General features: G+C 42.0%; 1 protein-coding gene across 4 annotated transcripts in view; it reads right to left on the bottom strand.

Annotated features, from left to right (window-relative positions):
• The window catches only part of WDFY3 (WD repeat and FYVE domain containing 3), a 142,576-nt gene that overhangs the window by 54,221 nt on the left and 64,054 nt on the right, over positions 1-24,301 (bottom strand). For all 4 annotated transcript variants that reach the window (XM_026847526.1, XM_026847528.1, XM_026847527.1 and 1 more), the window contains 11 exons: positions 22,380-22,594; positions 20,592-20,704; positions 18,285-18,516; positions 15,548-15,648; positions 14,277-14,495; positions 9,800-9,981; positions 8,101-8,332; positions 5,100-5,260; positions 3,927-4,038; positions 3,332-3,522; positions 1,737-1,889 (listed from right to left, as the gene is read on the bottom strand). In XM_026847526.1, coding sequence (XP_026703327.1) covers positions 1,737-1,889; positions 3,332-3,522; positions 3,927-4,038; positions 5,100-5,260; positions 8,101-8,332; positions 9,800-9,981; positions 14,277-14,495; positions 15,548-15,648; positions 18,285-18,516; positions 20,592-20,704; positions 22,380-22,594 — 1,911 coding nt within the window. The remainder of the gene's footprint in view (positions 1-1,736; positions 1,890-3,331; positions 3,523-3,926; positions 4,039-5,099; positions 5,261-8,100; positions 8,333-9,799; positions 9,982-14,276; positions 14,496-15,547; positions 15,649-18,284; positions 18,517-20,591; positions 20,705-22,379; positions 22,595-24,301) is intronic.

The raw sequence follows: 24,301 nt of genomic DNA, 5'->3' as shown, positions 1-24,301 counted from the left end.
GGGGGGGGGGGGGAAGAGATAAAAGCATTTTTCAGCAGAATTCATGCTTCCCCATAAAAGGAGCTGAGCTGTGATTCAGTCTTCTCTCTGCTAAACAGTTCATCTACCTTAAGACCTCTAACCACCAATAATACCTCCTGTAGATGTAATAACTTCTATTAAATCCATGTTTAATTTTGTGTGAACACAAAGGGAGTGTTATTGTCATTTAAAAATTTTGTTAAAGAATAACTAGTTACAAGATACTGAAGAATTTGCTTAGGCATGGCACAATTTCTAGTTTTAACGTTACACCTCAAAAAAATGAGGAAACTTTGGTGTGTGACAAATTTCTTCTGTATTATAACTCCACTAAAATAAAAAAACCCAGCAAAGGTTCGGGTCTGCCTTTTTTATTTCCTCTTTGTGCCATAATTATAGCGTATTGTTGATCTTGGCGGGGGGTGGCATTAAAAGACCTTTAAGATCACAAAAAAGCAGTTAAAATCAACTGGCCTTGTTATTAAAATAAAACATATTTTAAGCAGCGAGAAAAAAAAATTACTTTTTTCATTTACAAGACCCTTAAATAAAGTTTCCAGGAGTGATCTAAAATACTCAAATAGACATCTAAAAAAAGGAAATGGATAACTTCATAATGCCATTTGTGCAAGACGACTTGTGCTGTTAAGTCAGTATCTTACAGGTGGATTAGTAGTAGTAATAGTATTTCTATTTATTTATTTATTTTCGTCTGTGAGAATCAGGATACTTCTACTCAGTCTGTGTCAGGTACAGATCATGTCAAAGGAGTAAACGCTAAATGATGAGTTCTGTACCCTACTATATTAGCATTTCTTTAGAACTTCTTTACTTTCCTTAGTTTAACAAAATGACCCTTCAATATTTTACAGATTGTGCAAGCAGAATTTGAACTGCCTTACTATTAACTTTGCAGGACACAGATGATCACAGAGTCACAGAATCACTCAGGTTGGAAAGGCCCCTCAGGATCACCGAGTCCAACCCTCAGCCCCACTCTACAAAGTTCTCCCCTACCCCACATCCCCCACAGCTCATCCCAACGGCCCTGAAACCCCCCCAGGGATGGGGACTCCCCTCTCCCTGGGCAGCCTGTTCCACTCTCTGACCACTCTTGCTGGGAAACATTTTCTCCTCCTGCCCAGCCTGACCCTCCCCTGTGGCACTTTCCAGCCGTTCCCTCTTGTCCTGTCCCTGATCCCCTGGGAGCAGAGCCCAGCCCCAGCCTCTCTGCAATGTCCTGTCAGGAGCTGCAGAGAGGGATGAGGGCTCCCCTCAGCCTCCTCCTCCTCACACTGAACACTCCCAGCTCCTTCCCTGGCTCCTCACAGGATTTATTCTCCAGGCCCTTCCCCAGCCTCTTTGCCCTCCTCTGCCCTCGCTTCAGCCCCTCGAGATCTCTCTCGTATTGATGATGAAGTGACTGCTATGTGCTATGTTTAAAGTTCGCCTCCTGTTATTTTCAGTAAGTCTTCCATACCTCAACGTAAGTACTGCAGTAGAACACCCAGGTTAAAAGAAATTCAAGCCATTTCAGCAGGAAAAGTTACCAATAATCTTGCTGCTCAGCTGCTTTGCTATACTACACCTCTGAAATACCAAGTTCTCAGATGAGAACCTAGTTTACTGCTGTTCAGTATTTAAGGTATGCTATCAGCATCTGACTTAATCACTACCCAGCATCATCATTCACTCTTCTGTGCAGCTTTACATACTTCAAAATCACAGAGCAGGTCCTGGAAGGCAGCAGAATTTGGAATAATGGAAGTCTCATGCCCGCTATCGACGGTTCCCACCAAGGAGAAGGTCAGGTGGAGTATGTGGCTGTTCAGAAGGGATCGTTTCTTCTTTAACAGCATTGCCAGCAACTTGAACAAGTAAACAGAAAAGGAATTAGTATCCTATGAACACATAGCAATACTGTCTAAGCATGAAGAAGCATGGATGAAATGACTGTGACCCTTCTGAGAAGGCCCTTAGAGTATGTCTGATAGTTGAGGCTCTTGATGAAAAACCTCGGAAGTGGCATTATGGTTGATCAGAAAAGGAGGCCCTACAGCTCCGAAAACATCCGTTTTACACTTCAGACAGTATCCAGGCCCTGAGGATTAGGCGCACACACACACCCCGCCGCCCTGAGCTCTCAGTAGTCGGTCACAGTTTAAGACATGATGCATTCTCAGAGAGCTGTGCTCCTGGACATGGCAGACTTAACTAGAGCACCCCTAGCGTACTGCACACACAGATGAGAGGTATGCTGGCACCAGGGAAAGGCAGCCTTGACAACAGAAATCTGAATAAGCCTGACTTTCTTTTTTCTTGCTACACTTCGTTGCCATAGGCATGACCAAAGATGTCCTCCTTTCAGTCCTCACTTCTGCTCTAACTTCTTATAGTCTGGGTTGGGAAAGAACAAATTGCCAGATGTACTATTACTGTTTCTTGTCTTCTCAACATACTGACCTCTAGCTTCACCAACCTCCTTGAAGCATTACTAAAGGCACACCGATTCCTGGGAATCTCTCTCAAGCCATGCTGTTTGCTGAGGTCAATACAAGTGGAATGTAGGGTTTTCACATGGGATGATCTGCTGACTGCTTATGGTGCGAGTAAGCCGAGGTCTCTAACAGGCTACATGATAATATGTTTTGGAGGTACCTACACTAGCCACTGGCATTACAAGGTTTGCAAATACACCACCTAAATCACAGCATGAACTTTCTGTTTCAGCAAAGCAGTCTTCATGAGAAATGTAAAAGGCACTGGTCACATGAAGATCTTTTCAAGTCAGTCAACCAATCCTTCTGCATAACTGTTTGCATTTTCCCCATCCTGATGGAGAATTAAGAAGTCTTCAGCTTGAAAGCAAACAGCATCACTAACTATAAAGCCTGTGCAGCCTCCTCAAAATAATGATTCTAGGAACCCACTTGTTTGGTTTTCTTCATGTGTCCCTGTCCTCCTCCCTTGCTGGCAGATCACAGACAGAAGCTCCCAAGGCTTGCAGGGGTAGGTTCACAACCACAGGAAAAGATTCATCTAAGTGCCGTAGTTGTGCTCTTCCTTGCTATTAAGGAAGGCTCAGCTTCAGCAGAGCAGCTGAACGTGCACAACTGCTTAGAAAAACCTGCCCCACTCTCCTGTAAAAGGCATCCTAAATAACTCATTTATGCTATTCACCCAAGAGCTCAGTAAACTTAAGAGCAGAAACTCAGGTTACCACAATACAACAAGGAATTTCCACAGGAACTGCTAGGACACACAGTGAAATTCAATCAGCCTGCTCTGTTTTAAGACATTTCTTAGATACCTGATAACCTTTGATCCTTTCCATTTCTTTGCTGGCTAGTGGATTGCTCTTTACCACACAGACCAAGGCCTTCACAGCTGCGTACAACCCTTCTACATCTGATGCCATGGCTACAAGTCCCAGAATAGCAGCAGCTCCACCAATGTACTGCAGTGTAGTGGCAACAGGCTTGGGGACAAATGTTCTTACACCTGAGCATAGACAAGAGAAAATAAAGTCAACTCTAATTCTTGTAGGAAATCATCATGAATATATGCAAGTAATTTGCATTCTAGTATTGCCTAAATTATGAAAAGAGTATCACTAGAAGAACTGTGACACCTCAGAAGAGGAAGAGAAAGAAATATTGCACTGGAAAATAGTTTATGACCTAAGGTAAAGTATATTTTCATAATGATAACTCATATGAACTGAAACAAGCATCCCACGCTAGTAGAAAAGATAATAGTATGTCTTTAAAATAGAGAAACATCAATTAAATTTAACAATGTATGATTAACATTCATCAATTACATCATTTATCTTCTAGAACTTAGGTCTATTGACAAGTAATTAATCATTTTTAAAGATAATAATTTTCAAGTACTCAACTCACCCAAATATCCTATCAAGGCTGCACCAATGGAGCGCGCTGGTCCATTCAAATGCCCTGCCGAGTTATGTAGCAGCTTCACAGGTGTGGCATTTTCATGAGAAGAAATCACCAGCTGAATGAAACAAGCAAAAAAGCAGGAGACAGAGGGAAGAGGGTTTTTTACACAAGTCTTAATATAACCTGTGTATTTTCCTCCTGTGATGAAGAATAACTTTAAACAGAACTGTGCTAGAGCCATTAAGATATTCTCTAAAGTAAAGAGAAATCTCCAGTCTAAGTTTAAATTTAAGGAAGTTGAAGGTTTAAGGTTTAAGTTTAAGGAAGATGAATCTAACTTTAAAAGTAATCCCACTGGATGACAGAATGGTTTGGGTTGAAAGGAACCTTTAAAGATCACCTAGCTTAATCCCCCTCTTGTGGGCAGGGACATCTTCCACTAAATCAGGTTGCTCAAGGCACCCTCCAACCTTGGAATGGGGCAGTCACAGCTTCTCTAGGCAACCTCCTCCTGTGTCTCACCACCCTCATCATAAGAAGTTTCATCCTTATACCCACTAAATCCACCTTCTTTGAGTTTAAAACCGTTACACCTTGTCCTGTCACTACACACCCCGGTAAAAAGTCTCTCTGTTGTTTGTAAAAGCTCCCTGTCTATGTTGAAAGGCTGCAGTAAGGTCTCCTGAGCCTTCTCGTCTTCAGGCTGAACAGCCCCAACTCTCAGCCTTTCTTCACATATAGTCCTTTGAATAAATAATTCACTGACTTTTAATGCACTTTGAAGAAAAATGTGAAGCAGTATTCTTGCTTCCAAATCTAAATCACAGTCAGAGGACTAAGCTATCAGCTTTGTTCATATGCAGCAGGAGAAATGCTGTTCAATGATATAATCTTGACTTTTTCAACAGGATTAAACTGGGATCTATATTAAAAAGCCAAAATACCTCCAAAAGGTGCTAAGATACATAGCTACTAGTAATTTCAAGAACACAAATAAAATCTAGGAGTGCAACTTCCCTCAACTTTCAAAAAACTTTTTTAAAACATGAAAATGATTATGGGCAACTCTTTTTGAGAAGTACATTATTGTTCCTGGTTGCATTGAGCAAACTGCCTTGAAAGAAGTTAAAAGAACAAACAAGTAGCACACATTAAGTAACTCATTTCCCAGCATACCTGTTTGGCAATAGCTTTACTATCCAACTTGTTGTAAACTTTCCTTATTTTTGCCACTGTAAATGAAGAAACCGACAGTGCATAGAGACCAAAAGAGACCTTCTCCTCTGGTACCAAAGATACTGGAGACAGGCTGATTCCTTCAGACTTTGAATCTTTGCCTTAAAGACAAAACAGAAGTTCACTTAAGTAATAGCACTGCTGCTTTTCATTCCAATTTCAAAAGTAAAGTCTTAAGCAAACGATACTGCAGAACAGGTACAGAAGAAAGGTTTTACAAGTAGTTGAGATGTAATATTGTCTTTGCGTACTTGCTCTACCGAAGAGCAGTTCCATAGCATGAGAGTTGTGGAATAATTCTGCCATTTAAATAAAAGGGCCCCACACAGCAAACATTTCCTTTCAAAGAGGTCTACAATATGGCAGCTGGCAGCCTGTGGCTTGGCCAAGCAATAGAATACACAGTGCTTCCTCATCTCAATTTTTGGAAGGCAACAGTATGCCTGTACTCAATTTGCATAGAGCCTAAGGGCTGTTCACTTCCCTTCCAACCTGAAGAAAACCAAATCAAAACCAGAGAAATATTTGGTATGTCTGAATCTTTGCCTGTGACAACAGGCTTTATACAATGGCTTGCCAGGAAAAAAGCCTTCGAGAATGGTACAAGAGATGCAAGACTGAATAAAGACCAAAAGGCCCAGGCATCAAAGAGAATATCTAACCGTATCTTTACTATTTTGTACCCACTGCTCCAAAAACAGATGCTTCATTCGAGGCACCACAAACACTATGATTGACAGCTGTCTACAACGCTCAGAGGAAGCGTGCAAAACTCAGCACCTCAAGTCTCAACACAGAGACTCACTTCTGTGTCTTCATTCTAGGTCAAAAGGTGTCTGCAACTCCAGTGACACACATTAACGGAATTTAAAAAGCGTGCAGACTCCTCACCTGACCCTGAATCGAGTGAGAAGCTGGGTGTCTACATGATTTGTTGAACTAGGGTTTAGTTCCTGTAGAGTCTCACTTAAGAAGTCTTGCTTTCCCCATAAATGAAATCCTCATCGAATTCTCTGCTCACAGGGATGCCCCAAGAACATTCCTCCGAATTCCTTCTCCTGAAATAGTAACTGCTCTCTGAGAGGTCTTCCCAAGACTTAAAGAGTATCAAGTTTTTAGTTCTGTTTAAGCACAGTACAAATTCTCAGAACATGGCAATCTTGGTCACCGAAAACGGGACAAAACTTCCGAAAGAAGCACTGCATGGGCAAATGGCAAGTCAGACACAATTCCCCTGTGAAGGACAACAGTGAAAGACTAGAGGAGCTCTTCTCTTCTCCAGGATTCCCATGAATAATCATCACATTAAAGAAGAACAAGCATTTTGGAAATAGAGGCCAAGTCCTGGAGCAGACCGCTCCTGAAATACAATGAACTGAGCAAAGCTTGTGTAGGAGAAATAAACCACCACACCAGAAAGGGTCAGCACATAAAAGAAATAAAGAATTTTTTTAAGTTACTGTGGGATTCCTGGTGAATGTGCCCTTAGCATAAAGGCATGAAGATCTTTTAATTCTCTGAAGTGAATGAACAAATTCACATTCACAGAATTTGCTTTGGCTAATTCAGTACTTAAAGTTACACACCACCAGTTAAAACGTCTTCCAGAAGAAATTTTAATTGCCTTGCAGATGCCTAAATCCTGAGTTGCTTGCCAGGTTTGTCTAGCTGTCAAAAAAAGCAAGTACGTGACACAGAACTGTACATAACAAAATTCAATTCCCTAACGTTTTTCACTCAGAATGGGCAAGGTAAGCTACCTTCTTTTTCACGATACTTCGTTCTTTCACAGCCCAATCATCATCTACATTTGGGGCAGTGGAGGGTGTCTGCCACCACTCTAGGGAAAGACTTCACCATGCAAAGTAAGACTGGGCACTCCCTGTACATACTTTTGTTTTCCTAGCACCCTCAGCTTTCACTGCCTCCTTCCTTGAGCTGGTGAGTCTCTCTCCAGAAGAGCTCCTCATGGGGAAAGACAATGGAAGGACAAGACGACTTGATACGTTTTCCATATTTATTTATGTCTCACTGAAGAGCCCTGTGATGGCCAGGTAAAGCAAAGAGCATCTTCTGACATAATACTGATGTTAGTGAGGACGAGCTCTAACTGGACAGGGAGACAGGGAGCGCTACAGAACAGGAAAATCTAGCTAGTGACAGTGCACCTTACCAGAGCTGATGAAGAATCCATTGTCTGAATATTTAAAAACAGGGCTATGGGCACACATTTCTAACAAGGTTATTCACATCTTTTTGTGTTGTACTCCCCTGCATTTCAAACAAGAACCCTTTAAAAATGGAATAGAATTGCCCATATTTGCTTGCAACGAATGCTTAAAGACTCTTTGATACACCACAATCTCTCCCTGTTTGAATTTTTTATCAGTTGACCTATTTAGGCCCTATAAACAACGACATTTCAAGACAGCTACGTTTAAAATACAGAATACATTGCAGATTTGCAAATGAGTGCTATCAGTAGAAGCTGACAAGTTAAAATGCCTTTCCAACTTCACCTTCTACGGATAAATATAAAGCACCATATGAATAATGACAGCTTTAAGCATTTCTAACTCATTTAAAACTAAAGTGAGGAATACAAGCACTTCTGTATCTCAGTACAAGAACTACCAGAAGCATGTTAAAACAGTAATTTGGATTTCACAGAATCACCTAGGTTGGAAAAGACCTTGAAGATCATTTAGTCCAACCATTAACCTCACACTGACTGTTCTCAGATACATCCTATCCCTAAACGCTGTGTCAACCCAACATTCTCTTCAATAACAGCTACTAATCTTCTTCCTACGAAGAGCTACCCTTTCCTTGCTGCTACCACATACTCTACTCTCCCTTCTCACCTCTTCTGCCACCATGCACACACGAGATTCCACTACAGCCAGGCCAAGTTACTAGCTGCCACGCGAATTGTACTTACATGGTACGTATACTGCCTGAAAGCTTCCGACGTAATTTGGTCCCAGCTCATAGATGGTGCTAATACCTGGGGCAGGCAAAACTTCCTCCAGAAAGTGTGTAGGGCCCAAGCGCCACACTAAGGAAGAGGGCTGGCGCTGTGCGGGTGGCGTGCCAATGTAGGCATAAACAGTGCTGACCACAGGTGGATTGGCAGAACCAGACCCGCTAGGACTACTGTGAATATAGTGAAGCTGCAAGGGAGAAAAACACAGCCAAGTTATTGAGAGCGCAAAATAAATAGGGAGATCAGGAAGTCGGGAAAGTGTTATGCAAACCAGGGAATGTACGGAATGATTGCTGCGTAATTCTGACACCATACAGATACGAACGTCAGTGAAGAACCTTAAACAGAAGGTAAATGCAGAGATCAGAAGTGGCTTTCAAAAGATGAAGGTGTGTATGGAAACACAGGATGAGGACAGGCAAGTTCAGTGCTTTAGAACACTACAGAACGAGGCTGTATCTTGGTTCTAAAAACATGGTGGCCTGTGACGCTCATTATTTTTTGCAAAAGCAGTAAGATGACCTCAAATTTGCATTTTTTTTTTTTTTTTTTTTTTTTTTTCAGCCAGTGAAAGCCTGACTTTGGTAGCGATACTGCTCCAAGCTAAAGTGCAAACGTGATCAACTCGATCTGATAAGATTTTCAGACAGGAACAGAACAAATACAGGAGTAAGATGTTGGCCTATATATGACAATAACAATCTCAGGGGTATTTTCTATTCACCTTGTAAAAATTCTGTTACCAGCTACTGAATGTGGTCACATATGGCCAGACAGATGGCCAGATACATGCTCATGTATTACAGCTATTAGCATAACAAGTTACTATAGTCCTATTTCTGCAAAAGGAATACTGAAAGGTAAACATTGAAAGTCAAAATACTGTTTTATCCACAGCAGTACAGCTAATTTACACCTCACACCAGGATGAGGTTATCCCCTTAAGGCCCACACCCGCCAGATGCCAAATGCTCTGCAGTTATCTGTTACAGGGCAGGAATACTTTGTGCTCAGTGGACAGGTCCACAGTGCTTTTCACTCCTCTCTGCTTCTGGCCTCCCAGTTTCTTTCACCTAGCAACAAAATTTTGACCTTTTCAAGTAAATGTGTTTCATCTACAATCAATTAATAACAACACTGGACATCTTGGTGGCTATCACTGACACAGGGATGCTTTTTCTGGGGTGGCCAGAGGGTTGGGAAAGGAACAACCTGCAGAAATTGGCAAAGCTGTCTTACACTGTAATCCCCCTATTAGTCAAAGTTAGATCTGGTACACGGTCCTGGGATAATTCTTTTTATGATCCTTCTAATTAATCTAGTCAACAGCACAGTCGTGTCACACACTTGCCTCACACTCAATGCAACACATCCACTTCACTTCAGTGTTACTATTGCTCATGCCTGAGAAAGCATTCGTTATCTTCTCCCCTGAACAGGAGCAGGCTCGGAGCTGTGTAGTGAGCAAAGACCCCTTTTAGCAAGGCTCCTCATTTGTGTTTTTTTGTTTGCTGGTTTCAGTTTTTTGTTGTTTTTTTAGGGGGAAGGGGTGTGTTGGTTTGTTTTGTGTGGACTTTTGTGCACAGGCACGCAGAAAGAGAGAGAGAGAAATTACTCTGATCAGTAATGATGAGGATTTAAACACTTATTTTACCTTAACAGTGTTAACAAGCTGTCCGTCAAGGTAGAGCGCAGCCGTGCTGTTCTTGAGCATGCCTTTACTCATGACCAGAACCAGGTGATGCCACTGGCCTTCCACAATGAGGTCACCGCAGCGGAAACGGGCACAACAGGGAAGAATTTCATAAAATGATGATTCCTCACTGAAGTCATCAACTAAAGGAAAAGTACCAGTTAGTGGGCACCAGCAGGAATAAGGAGCTTAAAACACAAAAAGTGTCATTAGACTTTATGCAAAACAACCTACAGCCACACATTAGAGTCAAATTTTTAGAAAGCACATAGTTATCAAAAAGACAATTAACAAGATATGAATAAAGTCAAACAGTTAACAAGAATGACTTTGATCACAAGAACTGAAAGAATGCAATCAGATTTGAGAAAGCGTTCAGACCAAATTGTCACTGAATGTCCCTAAATACTTGCACATTAACAAACTACTGTAAGGTTTGATAGTCTCAACGACAGGTCTCCTCTTCTTTTGCTTTAATTCTTCTCTAAGAAAATTCTTGGGATACTTTTAGACTTTTGATAATTACATTTTACTTCTCCCTTCTCTTTGAAAATTTTTTAGCTAAAACGACCAGTTTGCTCAAGTTCTGACTAACTTTCTCATGCTACCATGCAAGTCACAGAAGGATCTTTTGTTGTTTTTCTAAAAAGGTTTTCACAGCAGTAGCCAGAAAGAAATAAGATGTCTCTCCAAACCTACAGAGCTATTTTTACCACTTTTCTCACACTGTGGAGAGAGATACCCATACTTCCCAGACACCCTCCTTCCAGTTTTCCCTGCTCCTCCGTGGTCTCCTCCACAGGCCCCACTATCTGCTCCGCTGTGGTTTTCTCCAGGGCCCGCAAGGGATCTCTGCGCTGGTGCCTGGAGTGCACCCTCCTCTCCCCTACATGCCCTCAGGGCATTGTCGCTCACCTTTTTTCCCCTCTTACTCCTCACTTCGTTTCACTCTCTCTCACATGTGCCTTCCCAGAGGTGCCCCCAGCCTGGCTGCTGGGCTCAGCTGTGTGTCCCACAGAAGGGGGGCTGCTGCAGAGCTGGCCAAAACTGGTCCTGTTTGGCATGTGGCAGCCCTGGGCTCTTCCCACAGAAGTCCCCTCTTGCCCCGACAGCACCTGGCCACAGACACTCACTATAAGCTTGCCACTATCTTGCTTAAACAGTTAGGTCACACATGAAAGTAGATACAAGTACAGATTAGCTTTCAAAGCATCTGCATCAGAATCATGCTAAATCACAAAGCATAAGTGAAATTAAAGATGAGGTTGAAAGCCTGAGACTTTTTTTCCTTGATAAAAGCCACAAATACGATGTCTGGCTAGGGAGACACGCATCAAAGACAGACTGGGGTACTTGTAACTCAAGCCTCAGCATGGTGGCTTCTCTTCTTCCCTTTTTTGCAGTTCTAAGGAAAATTAAACTCAGGGCTGAGATGTTTCTGCCCAAGTCAAAACAAGGACTTCACAACATCTCCCAGGGGAGACAGGGGGCCAGGAAGCTGGTGCAGGGTCTGGAGCACAGGTCATATGAGGAGCGGCTGAGGGAACTGGGGTTGTTGAAGGGAACAACCAGAACTGAGCCTACCACTAAGACAATTTTTATGGGGAATTGCAATTTTTAATGGATTTATTTTTTACCTTAGGCTGCCCCTCGGTGAGTGGGTTCAGTTTTGGGCCCCTCACCCCAAAAAGGCCATTGAATGACTCGAGCGTGGCCACAGAAGGGCAACGGAGCTGGGGCAGGGTCTGGAGCACAGGTCTGCTGGGGAGCGGCTGGGGGAACTGGGGGGGTTCAGTCTGGAGAAGAGAAGGCTGAGGGGAGACCTCCTGGCCCTCTGCAACTCCCTGACAGGAGGGTACAGAGAGGGGGGATGAGTCTCTGGAGCCAAGGAGCCAGCGCCAGGCCCCGAGGGAATGGCCTCAAGCTGCCCAGGGCAGGGTCAGGCTGGCTCTGAGGAAGGATTTCTGTGCAGAAGGGGCTGTTGGGTGTTGAAATGGGCTGCCCAGGGCAGGGAGGGAGTCCCCGGGATCCCTGGAGGGGTTGAAGAGTCGGGCTGACCCAGCACTGAGGGATCTGGGGGAGTTGGGAACGGTCAGGGTGAGGGTCGTGGTTGGGTTGGAGGAGCTTCAAGGGATTTTCCAACCCAGATGATTCTAGGATTCTGTCTTGTCTGTTCCCCTTCAGCACCAAGTCGCCCTTGCCCTCCCCTCAGTGTACCCTCAGGGGAGCTGGGGCGTGGGGCTGCTACAAGGTGGGGTGGGGAGAGCTGCACCCGCGGCTCCATCGGCCGCCCTCGCACAGCGGAGAGAGCAGTCGGAGAGGGCTGCCTGCCTTCCAGACACAGGGCCAGAGGAACTCACTCCCTGCCTCTCCGCAGGGGCTGCACACCACAAGCTGCTGACCACCTCTCCCCAATTCACCCACCTATACACTTCAAGCGTTTCCCAGGTCTTTTTTCATTAATGGGTGCTGAATGTCCTTCTCCTGGATGTTAAACTACACTTTAGTTCTCAGCACACAATTTCCTCATCTCTCTAGAAGGCATCCTTTGGCTTCACACCAGAGGGCACGATCAGTTTTTGCAGGTGCGTTAGCTCATCCACCACAAAGCAGAATGACCCACACTCTGCTTGAAACCTGCCCCTGCCCTCCCACCCTCAAAAGAAAAAAAGACAAAGTTTGAAAACGCTCCACCAGTGAACGCTTCCACAGAAAACAGTAGCTTTTCAGATCTTTCTTCATTCTTTCATATTGAAGGAAAGGAAAACCACTAATCCTCTTACCTGAGCAGCCAGCTGCACTGGGAGAACACTCATTTCTTTAGAAACAGCACAAGGAAAAAGATAAAAGCAAAGTGCTTGGAACTAGTAATGTTCAGATACAAAAATAATCTCAAGTTCTTTTTCTCAGCCAGACACCTTTGAGCACAATTCTCGCTCACAAGAAGGATCCTTAAACCACCCCATTTACTCTTACAACAGACTGTCAGCACTTCCAGTCCCTGTGCTGGTGGGCCTGTCACCTCAGTTCTTCAGGTACTCCCCACCAACTACGATTTAGCCACGACAGGGTGGCACTCCACTAAAGCAAAAGCATCCCGTTCAACTAAAAAACAGTCTCATAGTCAGAGACTTTCAGATCTTCTCTGACAAAGCCTCTTCAAATCCAATCTCGTTTAAAGACTTAGATAACAGCAGCTTACAAAACTAAAAACATACAATCTGTAGCTCCAGTGCAGGCTAAAGCAATTAATACGAAGATAAACTCATTTAATTCTCTCTTATAAGAATTCAGTCTTCTGAGAAAGAAAGTGCTGTCAGTACCTTTGTAATTTAAGAAGTTTAGCTCCTCCCTTATACTATGGGTCTTCAGCTCCCAGGTTTTAGGTTTTGAACCTGACTTCTACTTTGAGAAACTACTGCAGTTAACGATGTGAATGTCCATTTATCATGAATATTCTATATCCTGAATATCAGGAATATTCTATAACAGTTCAATACCCTGAGTATCAGGAATATTCTGTAACAGTCTACTTGTTGTTTGGGTTTTTTTTTTTAATAATAACAGCTGTATAAATTCTTTATGAGTGCCTGCTACTCAAAAGGAAAGAACAGAAGCAGGAACAGGTTTTTGATAAGCAGTTGTAACCCAGAGTGTTGGTCTGGTAAAGAGCCAAGCCTGAAACATGTGCAGAAGGGCGCCCTGCTCCTCTCAGCTCCTCCACAGCCACTGTGCAAAAATGGCTTGTCAAAACTGACCATTTTTGGAGGCTCTGATGGAGGACAAGGCAGGAGATGGGAGATGGCTAAGCCTGAAGCCCCCAGCCACACTGATAGTGCTCTCTGGCAAATTCACTGACCTCACCAACTTCACTTCGATCTTCCTTGCACCTCCTGAAATTCCACCTCTGATCACAGATGCTGCATGAAGCTACAAACTCTTCCGAAAACTGGTCACAATATTACAACATGAAGTGAATGACTGATCGCCTTTACATAGGCCTCTAACGCTGAGACTACCCAGATTGAAAAAGCCTTCACAGCCTATTAGTTTACAATTTCCAGACCTCAAAGCAAACATAGTTAACGTTTGCACTTCAAGAGATGATGTCTAAAATGAACAATACCAGATAAAGGCAAAACTCTTCCAAAACCAATGATAGAATCCCTCCTTTAAATCTATAGTACTGGTGATTTTGACAAAAATTTGTCCTTATATGCAGTTATCAAATAATCTTTGGAAATTATAAAAGCTTCTTAATTTTACACAAATGTTTACATTTTGCATTTTTCCATTGTCAAAACCCATTAGGAGCTGGTGAAGCTGCAACTAAAGTTCCATCACACACAATTCTTCCAGATACCAGGTTTAAAATACACTTGCTGTTGTATCCCCGTAACACTGTCAGGATGAAGCGATGACAAAATACAATTCTTACCATAATTTTGAAGCAATTCTTCTTTAGTTGAAACAATCAGTGATCGGTCTTTTGCCGAGAGGACAATGGCAAGGCAGACATAATGCTGCTCTGAGGAGTTTGCACGCCGCACCACAGTAAGAAGTCTCACAGGATGGTTATTAGGAGGCGTACTAAAATGTTCAATACAAAACCAAGTTGAGTAGCTTAAACCAGATGGCGGTGGGAAAAATCTTTCACCTAGAAACAAAAAACGAAAGTCCATTATATAGCTGCAGATACCGACTTGTTCCTGTTCCTTTTTTTCATATCAGCTCAGTTGACACTGGCTGTGCTTTCTCAAACTTTTATTTCATGGACTTCAATGCTACTTCTTTCGACTCAAGCTTGGAGGAAAAAAAACACATAAAGCTGGCTCAGAGGGGTTTCTTTCAGAACAAAGCAAGAATTGCATGCTATTCCCCTCCTATTCCAAAACCAAAAATCAACTCTGGAGCTGTGCTTGTTCAGAACAACTCAGTTTCAGTTCCCTAGACAGAATAAGTGGATCAGGCCCTCCAAAACCACTAACAGAACGATGAGATTCTTCTTCCATAGGTGCGAGTTGTTGAAGAAGCCTTTGTTGAAGATGATCTCTCCACCGCATACACCTGACTCCATTTCATCTCATGGGGTGCTCCCACAGAACAAAGAGTTCACAGACCTCAGGAACCGTCTAACAGGAATTCTGTCTTAATGCAGTAAACCTTCAACTTAGTTTTTAGAGTTAACATTTTATCTAAGTGATCACGTTCAATTAGCCCCGCAGCACGCCAGATTCCTGTAGGGTGAACAGTCTACAGTGAACAATATAAGGGATAGCAAACAATTTAGATGGACTTTTTGTGATTATATGTGTAACTGCACCTGTAATGAATTCAGTCAAGAATTCAGCAGAAGAAAGCCACAAGCACAGCATTACAATTCATTCCACGTTTCCTATGTTCTTCACACTACTACCTCAATTTGTACTTAATGCATCCAGGTTCATTATTCATCCGCTTCTCTTGATTACAGTTTAATCTTCTGCTGAAAGCCTTGTATTTTACAGCAATCACACATTTGTATTTCACATTGCTTTTCACTGACTTGGGGGCAAAAAGAAACATGTACGCAGGAAAAGACACAAGAAGTTCTCAGTGATGAGTGCACAGCATCCAACACCATACTATCACTTCATGGCTAACAAAGAAATGTAAGACAACTAAATATCAAATACAAAATGCTGCTGACAGTCATACTCGAGTACTTACCAGTTCCAATTCCACTGACAACTGCACCGTCAATAAGTCCTGTTGTAACGGCATTATTTGTAGGTGCATTATGAGGAGCTAAACTTGGCAAGAACAGGCAGCTGTTAAACAGAAGACCAGTAAAAAAAACAGAGTTTATGAAAGTCAGTATAGCTGGAGTTGAATACAAACAAAATATAGCCTAGGAAAATATACCATAAGCACAGCACTACTCTCCTTGACTGTACATATTAAAGTAGAAGTGAATTCTCACAACTTCCCCCTGTGAGGCTAAATTATCCCCAGTGCAAAGAGCTCTGGCACCATACATCTTTCGTGCAAAGGTGCACAGACATGCCAACGTGGCTCCCACAGCGTAAGATGCTCCCTTGTGGGCAACTGTAACTCACTGCAGCCTTTGAGATGTTCTGGACACTCAGAGAGACTGGATTAGCTAAATATTCAAAGGATCTAGTAACTGCATACTACGGTGTTCTTACTTTAAATATGTACGCTCTCACAGCAATGGCATTTCACCAAAGTAGCTACATTTGGTCCTTACAAGTGTCCACAGTGGAAACAGATATGAGCAGTACCTCCCCCCAGGTACTGACAGATTTTAAGACCCCTGATGGTTTCAGTGACCAGCCTACCCAAGGTGCATTGAAACCCCACAGGAGTTCAGCTTCCAGTTTGTGTAGATTGTCCTTCTGGAGGCAAAATGATGGCTCTGCCACTTGAAGAATTTTCTTGACATTACACTTGAGCAGGGCTAGTTTAAGTAAACTGTTAGCTGAGCTGCCTGACAGAGCTCAGAGTTATTTTGTTCTCAAGTAAACTATAAAGAGTTAACTCAACCATCTGTCTTGAGAGCAACAGCGGTCTGTGGTTCTAGTCACTGCTATCTTTCTTTTGATTATAGTTCTCCTTACATACTTCTTCCTCTCTCTTGGAAGATATTCTTCTCTGGGTGAATCCCCCACGGTCAGTGCTGTTACAAGCACGTTCTCTCTAAGCAGGTAACGTGTAAGGGTCTACCAACTGTTAAATTCACGAAATACCTTGGCACTTGAAAAGAGACCAAAAACATTTTAAATTTTTTCTAATGATTACAGCAGCTTTCTTAGGCGACTTGCTGAAAGTACAAGAAATCATAGCTGCATTACGTGGGTTACTTTTGGACACGTTACCAGCACCTACAAATCTCCTGGAGTAACCGCAGTGGCAATTCATTTTGCTGGGTTATTTCAAGTTCTCCTTAGATCCCAAACATTTTCTTTTCTCTTATGAAGGACGTAGAACTGAGCTTTGAGCACCATTTGTTTTCAAAGAAAAGTCTGTCCCTGACTATATTGGATATGAAGACTAAATGCAAAATGGGTGCTGCATCCTGGCTTGCAAAGCTGAGAACACAGACCAGCAGATCTCCCAAATATCCAGGCTGGACTCTGTTCTCAGACCAGTCATCCCAAATAAACTGTAACAAGTGCACTAAGATGCAGGTGGCTCTGTTGAAGGCCACCTCAGAACAGAAAGGGATTTAAGACAGACAGTAGTATAAATATTAGGTCTGGAAAGAAAAAGACAAGATCAACGATTCTGTCTGGTGGAGCTGTTTTGGGTTTTATGAAACTGTGATACATCTCTGGAGAACAGATCATTTCTACCTCCTCTCACAATTATTTTTAAAAAGAGAGTGAAAGAAATAGCATCCCAGCGGAATTTGTCAGTCTTCTGGGCTTCACAGCCGTTCTCCTTTTTGGTGGTTGGTGTCACTGGAAACCTTTTAATAAAGCTTCTAGTCATAGTTTTTAAGGTTTTAACCAAGCTTCTGGGAAATTCTAAACAATTACTTATCATCTGAGGTGTCATTCACAATTGTCTGACTTGCACATACCTCACCACACTGCCCTCTCTGAGGTAGTGCCTTATTTGCAAGCCTCTGTGGCTGTGGACCAGTTTGCAAGCAGTTAAGGAATACCTTATACTATTGGTCTGAATTTTTACAGAAATTTGAGATGTTTTTATCCTTCAGCACAGAACAAAATGAGCATTTTGAGGTTTATTTCCTTTTTATAACCAAAAAGACAAAATGTTTTCTTTAAGCAGATGCTGAGAACCGTGTCATGTTTTCATCTTCTGAACAGTCAAGTTAAATCACATTACATTATCCTCATAAAGTGCCTCAGCAGGTGTTTAATTAGAGAAAGAAAAACAGTAAGTGAAGATGATACCGTGTGCTAAAAGAAAAAAATAGATAAGCATTCTATTCAGGCTACAACTCCAGTTAATAATAATTTTTTCCATTTATTTGGACTCAACATAGCTGCCTTCTCTGCTCTACCTCTATTTCTGATTTGCCCACTTCCACATTTCCAGGTTGTTCAGCAATTTTAAGTGGGTTTCAGAGCATTTGAGCCATCTAAATGTCGCACATAAGTCCTAGCAACTAATGCATTTCTGCAAGGGTATGTTGGCATTCCTTCGTTTTAAAAGGCAGAACTGAGAAGGTACTATTAGCATTTAGAATGCACCTACTTCCACTTTCAGACATGGCAAGCAAGCATTTGGTTTTAAGGCATTAATAAACGGCAGAGTGGAAATTTATGTGGCTTGTGGTATTCCTTTTTTGAAAAAAATGCATTTGTTTCTGGTTTGCTAACGGTCCATTCAAAATTACAAGTATTTCTCTGGAAGGAAAAAGTAAGGAAAAGTTGCGCTGTGCCCCATGTGGTTTGAGAACAGCGTAAGACCTTACCCGAACCCTTCGAGAGAGGTGTCAAACTCAATGAATGCTGGCGTAACTGATGATCCGTGAAGCCTGATATCATGTGGGGTTGTCATGGAGACCAAACACTTCACTCTCGTCAGGGGTACTGTGCTCCCTTCTGCTGGCTTGAGCAGGCTCTTGCTTATCCGATAGTGGCTGTCTTCATGCAAACTGAAGACGCTGTCAGAACCCAGACCTTCCATTGAGGTAACCATGCTATCTACAGTAGAAGCCGAGAAACAACACAGCATTGCAAAAGGGAGGCATTTTCGGGCTATTCATCTGGACTTTTCAAGCACTGCTTCCAACGCAATAGCTGAACTGCCAATTAGCATCGACTCGTTCAGCCTCTCAGAAGATTACGAGTTGGAAAGTACTGCTCTCATTATAGAAATGTTCAGCTGAGGCAGAGACACGAGCGTCTTGTGCAAGGTATTACAGCAAGTCTGTGGTAAAGCCAAAAGAACGAGCCAAGAGGCCATCCCATTACCTAACTTAGGAAAGTCTCCATCTGGCAGAGGCTCCATTTCAGATGCACTCCTGCTACCTGACTTAACAGGCAGGAAAAGCTCTGCTTCGTGTTTTTCAGATGTAGTAACCCTGAGGTAAGCCTCAGAGCTCCTAACAAGCAGAAAGGCTCGGTAAACTTAGCTTAGGAAATCTAATATAATTTGTGGTATTCAGAAGTTAGCTTTGCCTTCTCTTTCCTAGGTTAAAAACTCTTCAGACTCACATTTTCACAATTTTCATTGTTTACTTTCTCCCTATTAATAACACCCTATTAAAAATAAAATGATAATACCCTGTTAAATATAAATAAATAAATACAGTGCCGGCCAGTTGATAAGTTGAATCTTTCCTTCCCTCTGCTTTCTAAGTGTACTGAATATGATGACATAACATGAATTCAGTTATTTTATTTCATTTCATTATTTAATGCCTGTAATTCAGTACCATTCAGAATACTTTCTAGCTCCTTTTAAATAATTCAAACATTTCAACTAAAGTATTTTTAACTATGTGTTACAATTGGCCATACAACTGAATTGACACACAGAAATAAATATCACGTGCTTTGAAAACATATCCATAATTTCTTTGTATTACCATTTCCTGAGACTCTCCTGTACTATACAACCAGTTATTCCTTAGCTCTACAATTCATGGACAATAACAGGAAAGAGCACATGTGGAACAGAGGTTCACAACGGCTGGAGAAACACACTGCTTACAGCTATTCAGTGCAGTTTATCAGACCGATTCACTGAAAAGATGGAAAACAGATGTAACTGAAAATCAGAGCTGATGTGTAACTGCTGATTGAATGTGAAGTTTTCTGTCAAACGAATGAACCGGTGACAGAAAACCAAACAAAGGTATCATGAAAATTTCCACTGTGTACTCGTATCAAAATGTATCAAAATACACTGTGAATACTCCCCACAGTGTTAGTTCCAGGACTAAAACTGAAATTATGTCGTCAGTGTCCCACCACTTTTTTTTTTTTTTTTTAAAGCTGACATAAATCTGTCCTTTTTCTTGAAAATTTTAAAGTTCCTACGTGCTCATAATTCAACACATGCTTACCACATAATATTAAAGATTTCCATTTTAATATACTAGGAAACTTACTGAAAGTGACCCATGAGTAAAACCATTGTAAATATTTACCATTAAAAATTAATGAATGGTTAAAAGCGGACTGCTGAACTTTAAATAACTGAGCGTTCCAACTCCAAATTCTACCTCTTTATAGGAGAAATGACTATTAGACTGAGGTTCTGCCAAATTAGGTAAAGTGTTGGGGTTTTTCTTTAATTCTTCCTACTTCTTTCTTATATTTCTTATTACTAGCAATGCTAACGATGAGCAAGCTGAAATCATGCTTACATGTAGTGATTTCAGTGATTTTATCTGACATCTTACTGAACCCATGAGAGACACTACATAGGTCTAACGGCAAGTGATGTGCACATCAAAGCATCTGAGAAAAATATTTTTCCCTTTACTGTTAAGTAACTACAAACTCAGGATCTACAAAACTATCGTATTTAATGGTCACTGTTCTAAACTAAAAAATAATTACCTCACTGGACATATATTAAATACAATTCCTACATTCCCTCTTCTTTTAAGACTTCTTCCAATCCCACTGTTCTTATGGTTTCACATTCATACAAAGCCCGAGCAAAGTAAGGTTTTTATGGATGCTTATCTACAAACTTAGATAAGTATGCAATTGGAGGATGTCAGTGCAGCATTCTTTACACAAACTTCTAGCACTTTGGCACCTACTTCTCATTTCTGGTTCAAAGCTCAGAGAGCTGGGTTTGTGAACCCGGTACTGCTTCAACAGCTTCTTGTCCCAAGCTCCGCAATTCAAAGGGTTTCCCAAGCGCAAAAATTCCCTACGAAAGACAATTAAAAGTTTATAAACAATTTTGTCTATTTCCCTAGAGTGACACCAAAGCTATGCCATTTTTAAAAAATACAGTAATTACTTGTAATAAACATAACTTTTAAATAAAAACCCAAACAAACTAATGTGCCATTACAAGAAATGCATTTCATCCATTCAAAACTATTCAAGTTTCAAACACACGCTCTCAAACGTTGACATTTTGATAAAGCTCCCAGGTCCCTTCTCTTCATTCCAAAGACTTGGCAGGCAGCTGCTGCATCCTGTAGAACATCAGGAGACTCACTGATACACGTTCAGCAAGCTGAACTCCTCTGGAAAGGCAGACCCCAGGCTGAAGTAAGTGACCTCAGCTTTGTTTTATCCATGTGTTCTACTTGGCTGAGGGACCATTTCACAGCGATCAACATCTGTATCTACAGATACTGTAGTATCTACGTGTACAACTCCCTAGGCTATCAGTATCTACACTCAGGGAAGCTTAAGTCTCTGTAAAGTGACCACCAGCAAGCATGTTCCTTGCAGAATCATTTCTGACACAGCTACCTGCCACTGAATGAACTGAGCAGCTGTCCTGGCTGTACTGAATTACTGTATTATTAGGAAATAATACAATTAAATTCCTTATTCCAGCTGAGGTTACAGAATGACAGGTTTGGGTTGGAAGGGACTTTTAAAGATCATCTAAGTGTAACCTCTCAGCTGTGGGCTGGGACACCTTCCCCTTTATCTGGTTGCTCAAAGCCCCATCCAACCTGACCTTGAACACTTCCAGTGATAGGGTACCCATCCTCCTCACTACCCTCATTGTAAAAAATGCCTTCCTTACGTCCAGTCTAAATCCACCCTCTCTCAGTTTAAACCCTTGCCTTTGGTTCTGTTGCTACAGGCCCTTGCCAAAAGTCTTTCTTGGTTGTTCTTGTCAGTCCCCTTTTTCTGTTGGAAGGCCGCAAGATGGTGTCCCAGAATCTATCAAAGCAATCCAAACCATTGTACAGCTGTGTAGCTGTTTAACAAATGCCTCAAAATACGCTCATGAAGTTTTCAAGCTTGCTTTTCTACTACTAGCTACTATAATATACTGTAGTATATAACAGTAAATAACATATACTATATGTATATGCTATAAATATACAAACCTACTTGCATTAATATGCAGAAAGATAACCTTTGTTAAGCTATGCAGCCCCAGATATTTTTTCTAGACATCTCTTGTATCACCTTCCTGCATTTCCTTCACACAAACTAAAGTGCTAAAGGAAACCGCTGGCCAGAAGCTTTTCCAGTCTGAGGTATTTAACACTGCACAGAAAAGTCAAAGAATCCATCCTTGTTGTTTTCTCTTCCTGAGCACCTAGCCAGGAATGGCATTTTTGATAGCCTCTCAAAATTTGCAGGAAGAAAGCAAGTGCTTCAGTACAATCTCTGTCAAAAACACCGAACAGCTTTCCCCGCTCCACACTTCGACCCTGCCCTCCAATTCCCAGTGCCTCCGGGGTTAAATGCTGATAAACAGAAGCAAGACAACCTATTTGATGAGAAATAAAACGTGATCACTAGCACACACAGGGTCACTTATGCTCTCTACCAATGCGTGCCATTTACAGCCAGGCAGTGACAGCGCAAGGCACAGCTCAGCTGGACTTCATGGTTATTTTTCTGACCTCAGCACCATGGGCTGCAGCGCCTGGGAGGCCAGCCTTTCAAACATCCTTTGGAGTGGTGGATGCAGCGAGTGGTCCTCATCAGCCAGAGCAGCACTGCACCTCTGTAGAAGCCGTGCATGGAGCCCAGCTTCGCACATGACTTGCTGGTTTCTCTCTGTGTGCACTAGAGATTGGAGGATATTGGCCACTGCCAGCTGGAGATCCAGTGCGTGCTGAAAAAATGAAAAGCACGCAACTTGAGAAGATGCAAAGTGTGGAGGCAAATTAAAGAAAGCTCTTATGCATAATAACGAAAAGGAAACTACCATTACCAATAAATACACAAAACATCCTACACAATGTGCCTCTGTGTGTGTGCGCTTCACATCTGCATGTGAAGAGACACTTCCATCTCTTTATGAAAAAGGATAATGAGTTATAGGAAGGATTGCCATCACCATTGTAAATAAAAACAATTCCGGTAGGGATGGTTAAACTAACCTCTCATTTTCACCAGCAGAAGTGAGTCAGTTTACAAGTTCTATGCGCTTAGAGTGTACTAAGGACTTTTATTTTTGTGACTGCTAAGCTATTCCTAGCAACTTCACACAGAGTCATAGAATCATTTATGTTGGAAAAGACCTTTAAGATCAAATTCACCTGTTCACCCAATACTGCCAAGTCCACCGCTAAACCATGTCCACCACTCTGGGCCCGGCCATCAGCTAGTTTTTAAGCCAGTGAAAAGTGCACCCATCTAAGTCTCCAGCAGCCAGTTTTGCCAGGAGAATGCTGTGGGAAACGGTGTCAAAGGCCTTACTAAAGTCAAGGTAAACAATATCCTCATCTTTTTCCTCATCCACTAAACAGGTCATATTGTCCTAGAAGGAGATCAGGTTTGTCAAGCAGGACCTGCCTTTCACAAACCCCTGGTGACTGGGCCTGGCCAACTGGTTGTCCTGTAGGTGCCGTGTGATGGCACTCGATGATCTGCTCCATAACCTTCCCTGGCACCAAGGTCAGACTGACAGGCCTGTAGTTCCCCACATCCTCCTTCTGGCCCTTCTTGTAGTTGGGTGTCACATTTACTGATGTCTGGGCAACTGGGAGCTCCCCAGTTAGCCAGGACTGCTGATAAATGATGGAAAGTGGCTTGGTAAGCACTTCCACCAGATCCCACCCAGCCTCATGGACTTGTTTGTGTCTAAGTGGTGTAGCAGGGTGCTAACCGTTTCCCAATGGATTATGGGGGCTCCATTCTGCTCCCCGTCAACAACATCATCTCTACAAAATTTAAAATATATGAAGCATAATTGCCAAATCAATGCACTGAATATAGATAGTTGCCATGTTCATCACCAGTAGATGTCAAGAAAGAGGAATCAAGTCTAGTAATTCCTGTAAGCTTTCAGAAATATTTTATTTTTTTTTTTAATTAAACGGTGTTCTTCAGGGAAGACATCTCAAACAAAAAATACTTCAGCAACTTCAAAAAAATGTCCAACAAATTATTTATATACAAAAATATATATATACACACACAAATATATGAGAATATATATATACACATCAGCAGATGCTTTGGTTTGGTAATCATAAAAGCAGGCAGCACAATTGTGGAACTAGAACATATTCCAGCTATTTCAAACAGCACGTATACACCAAGCTATAGTGTCCTAATTCTGTGTCATCATCATACTAGGCTTTAACACCTGATACATCAGGGAAAACATGAATTCATCATAGTGCTTGGAAACTTATCTGATGGCCACTTCAGACATTTCTTTAAATTTACATTGTTGCCAGAATTTTGAAAGAGACCAACAAGACAAAGCATATGAAATAAACCAATTTCTATCAGACCTCTACAACACCAGTTACACAACCCAGCCTGTGAAACGTGTAAGTTTCTCAGCATGGAACAAGAGGACATCATCGTT

Source organism: Athene cunicularia, assembly GCF_003259725.1.
Source record: "Athene cunicularia isolate RWA chromosome 4 unlocalized genomic scaffold, athCun1 chr4_part2, whole genome shotgun sequence".
Lineage (NCBI taxonomy): Eukaryota > Metazoa > Chordata > Aves > Strigiformes > Strigidae > Athene > Athene cunicularia.
Note: the sequence above shows the minus strand (reverse complement) of the source record. Positions and strands in the feature narration are given on the sequence as shown.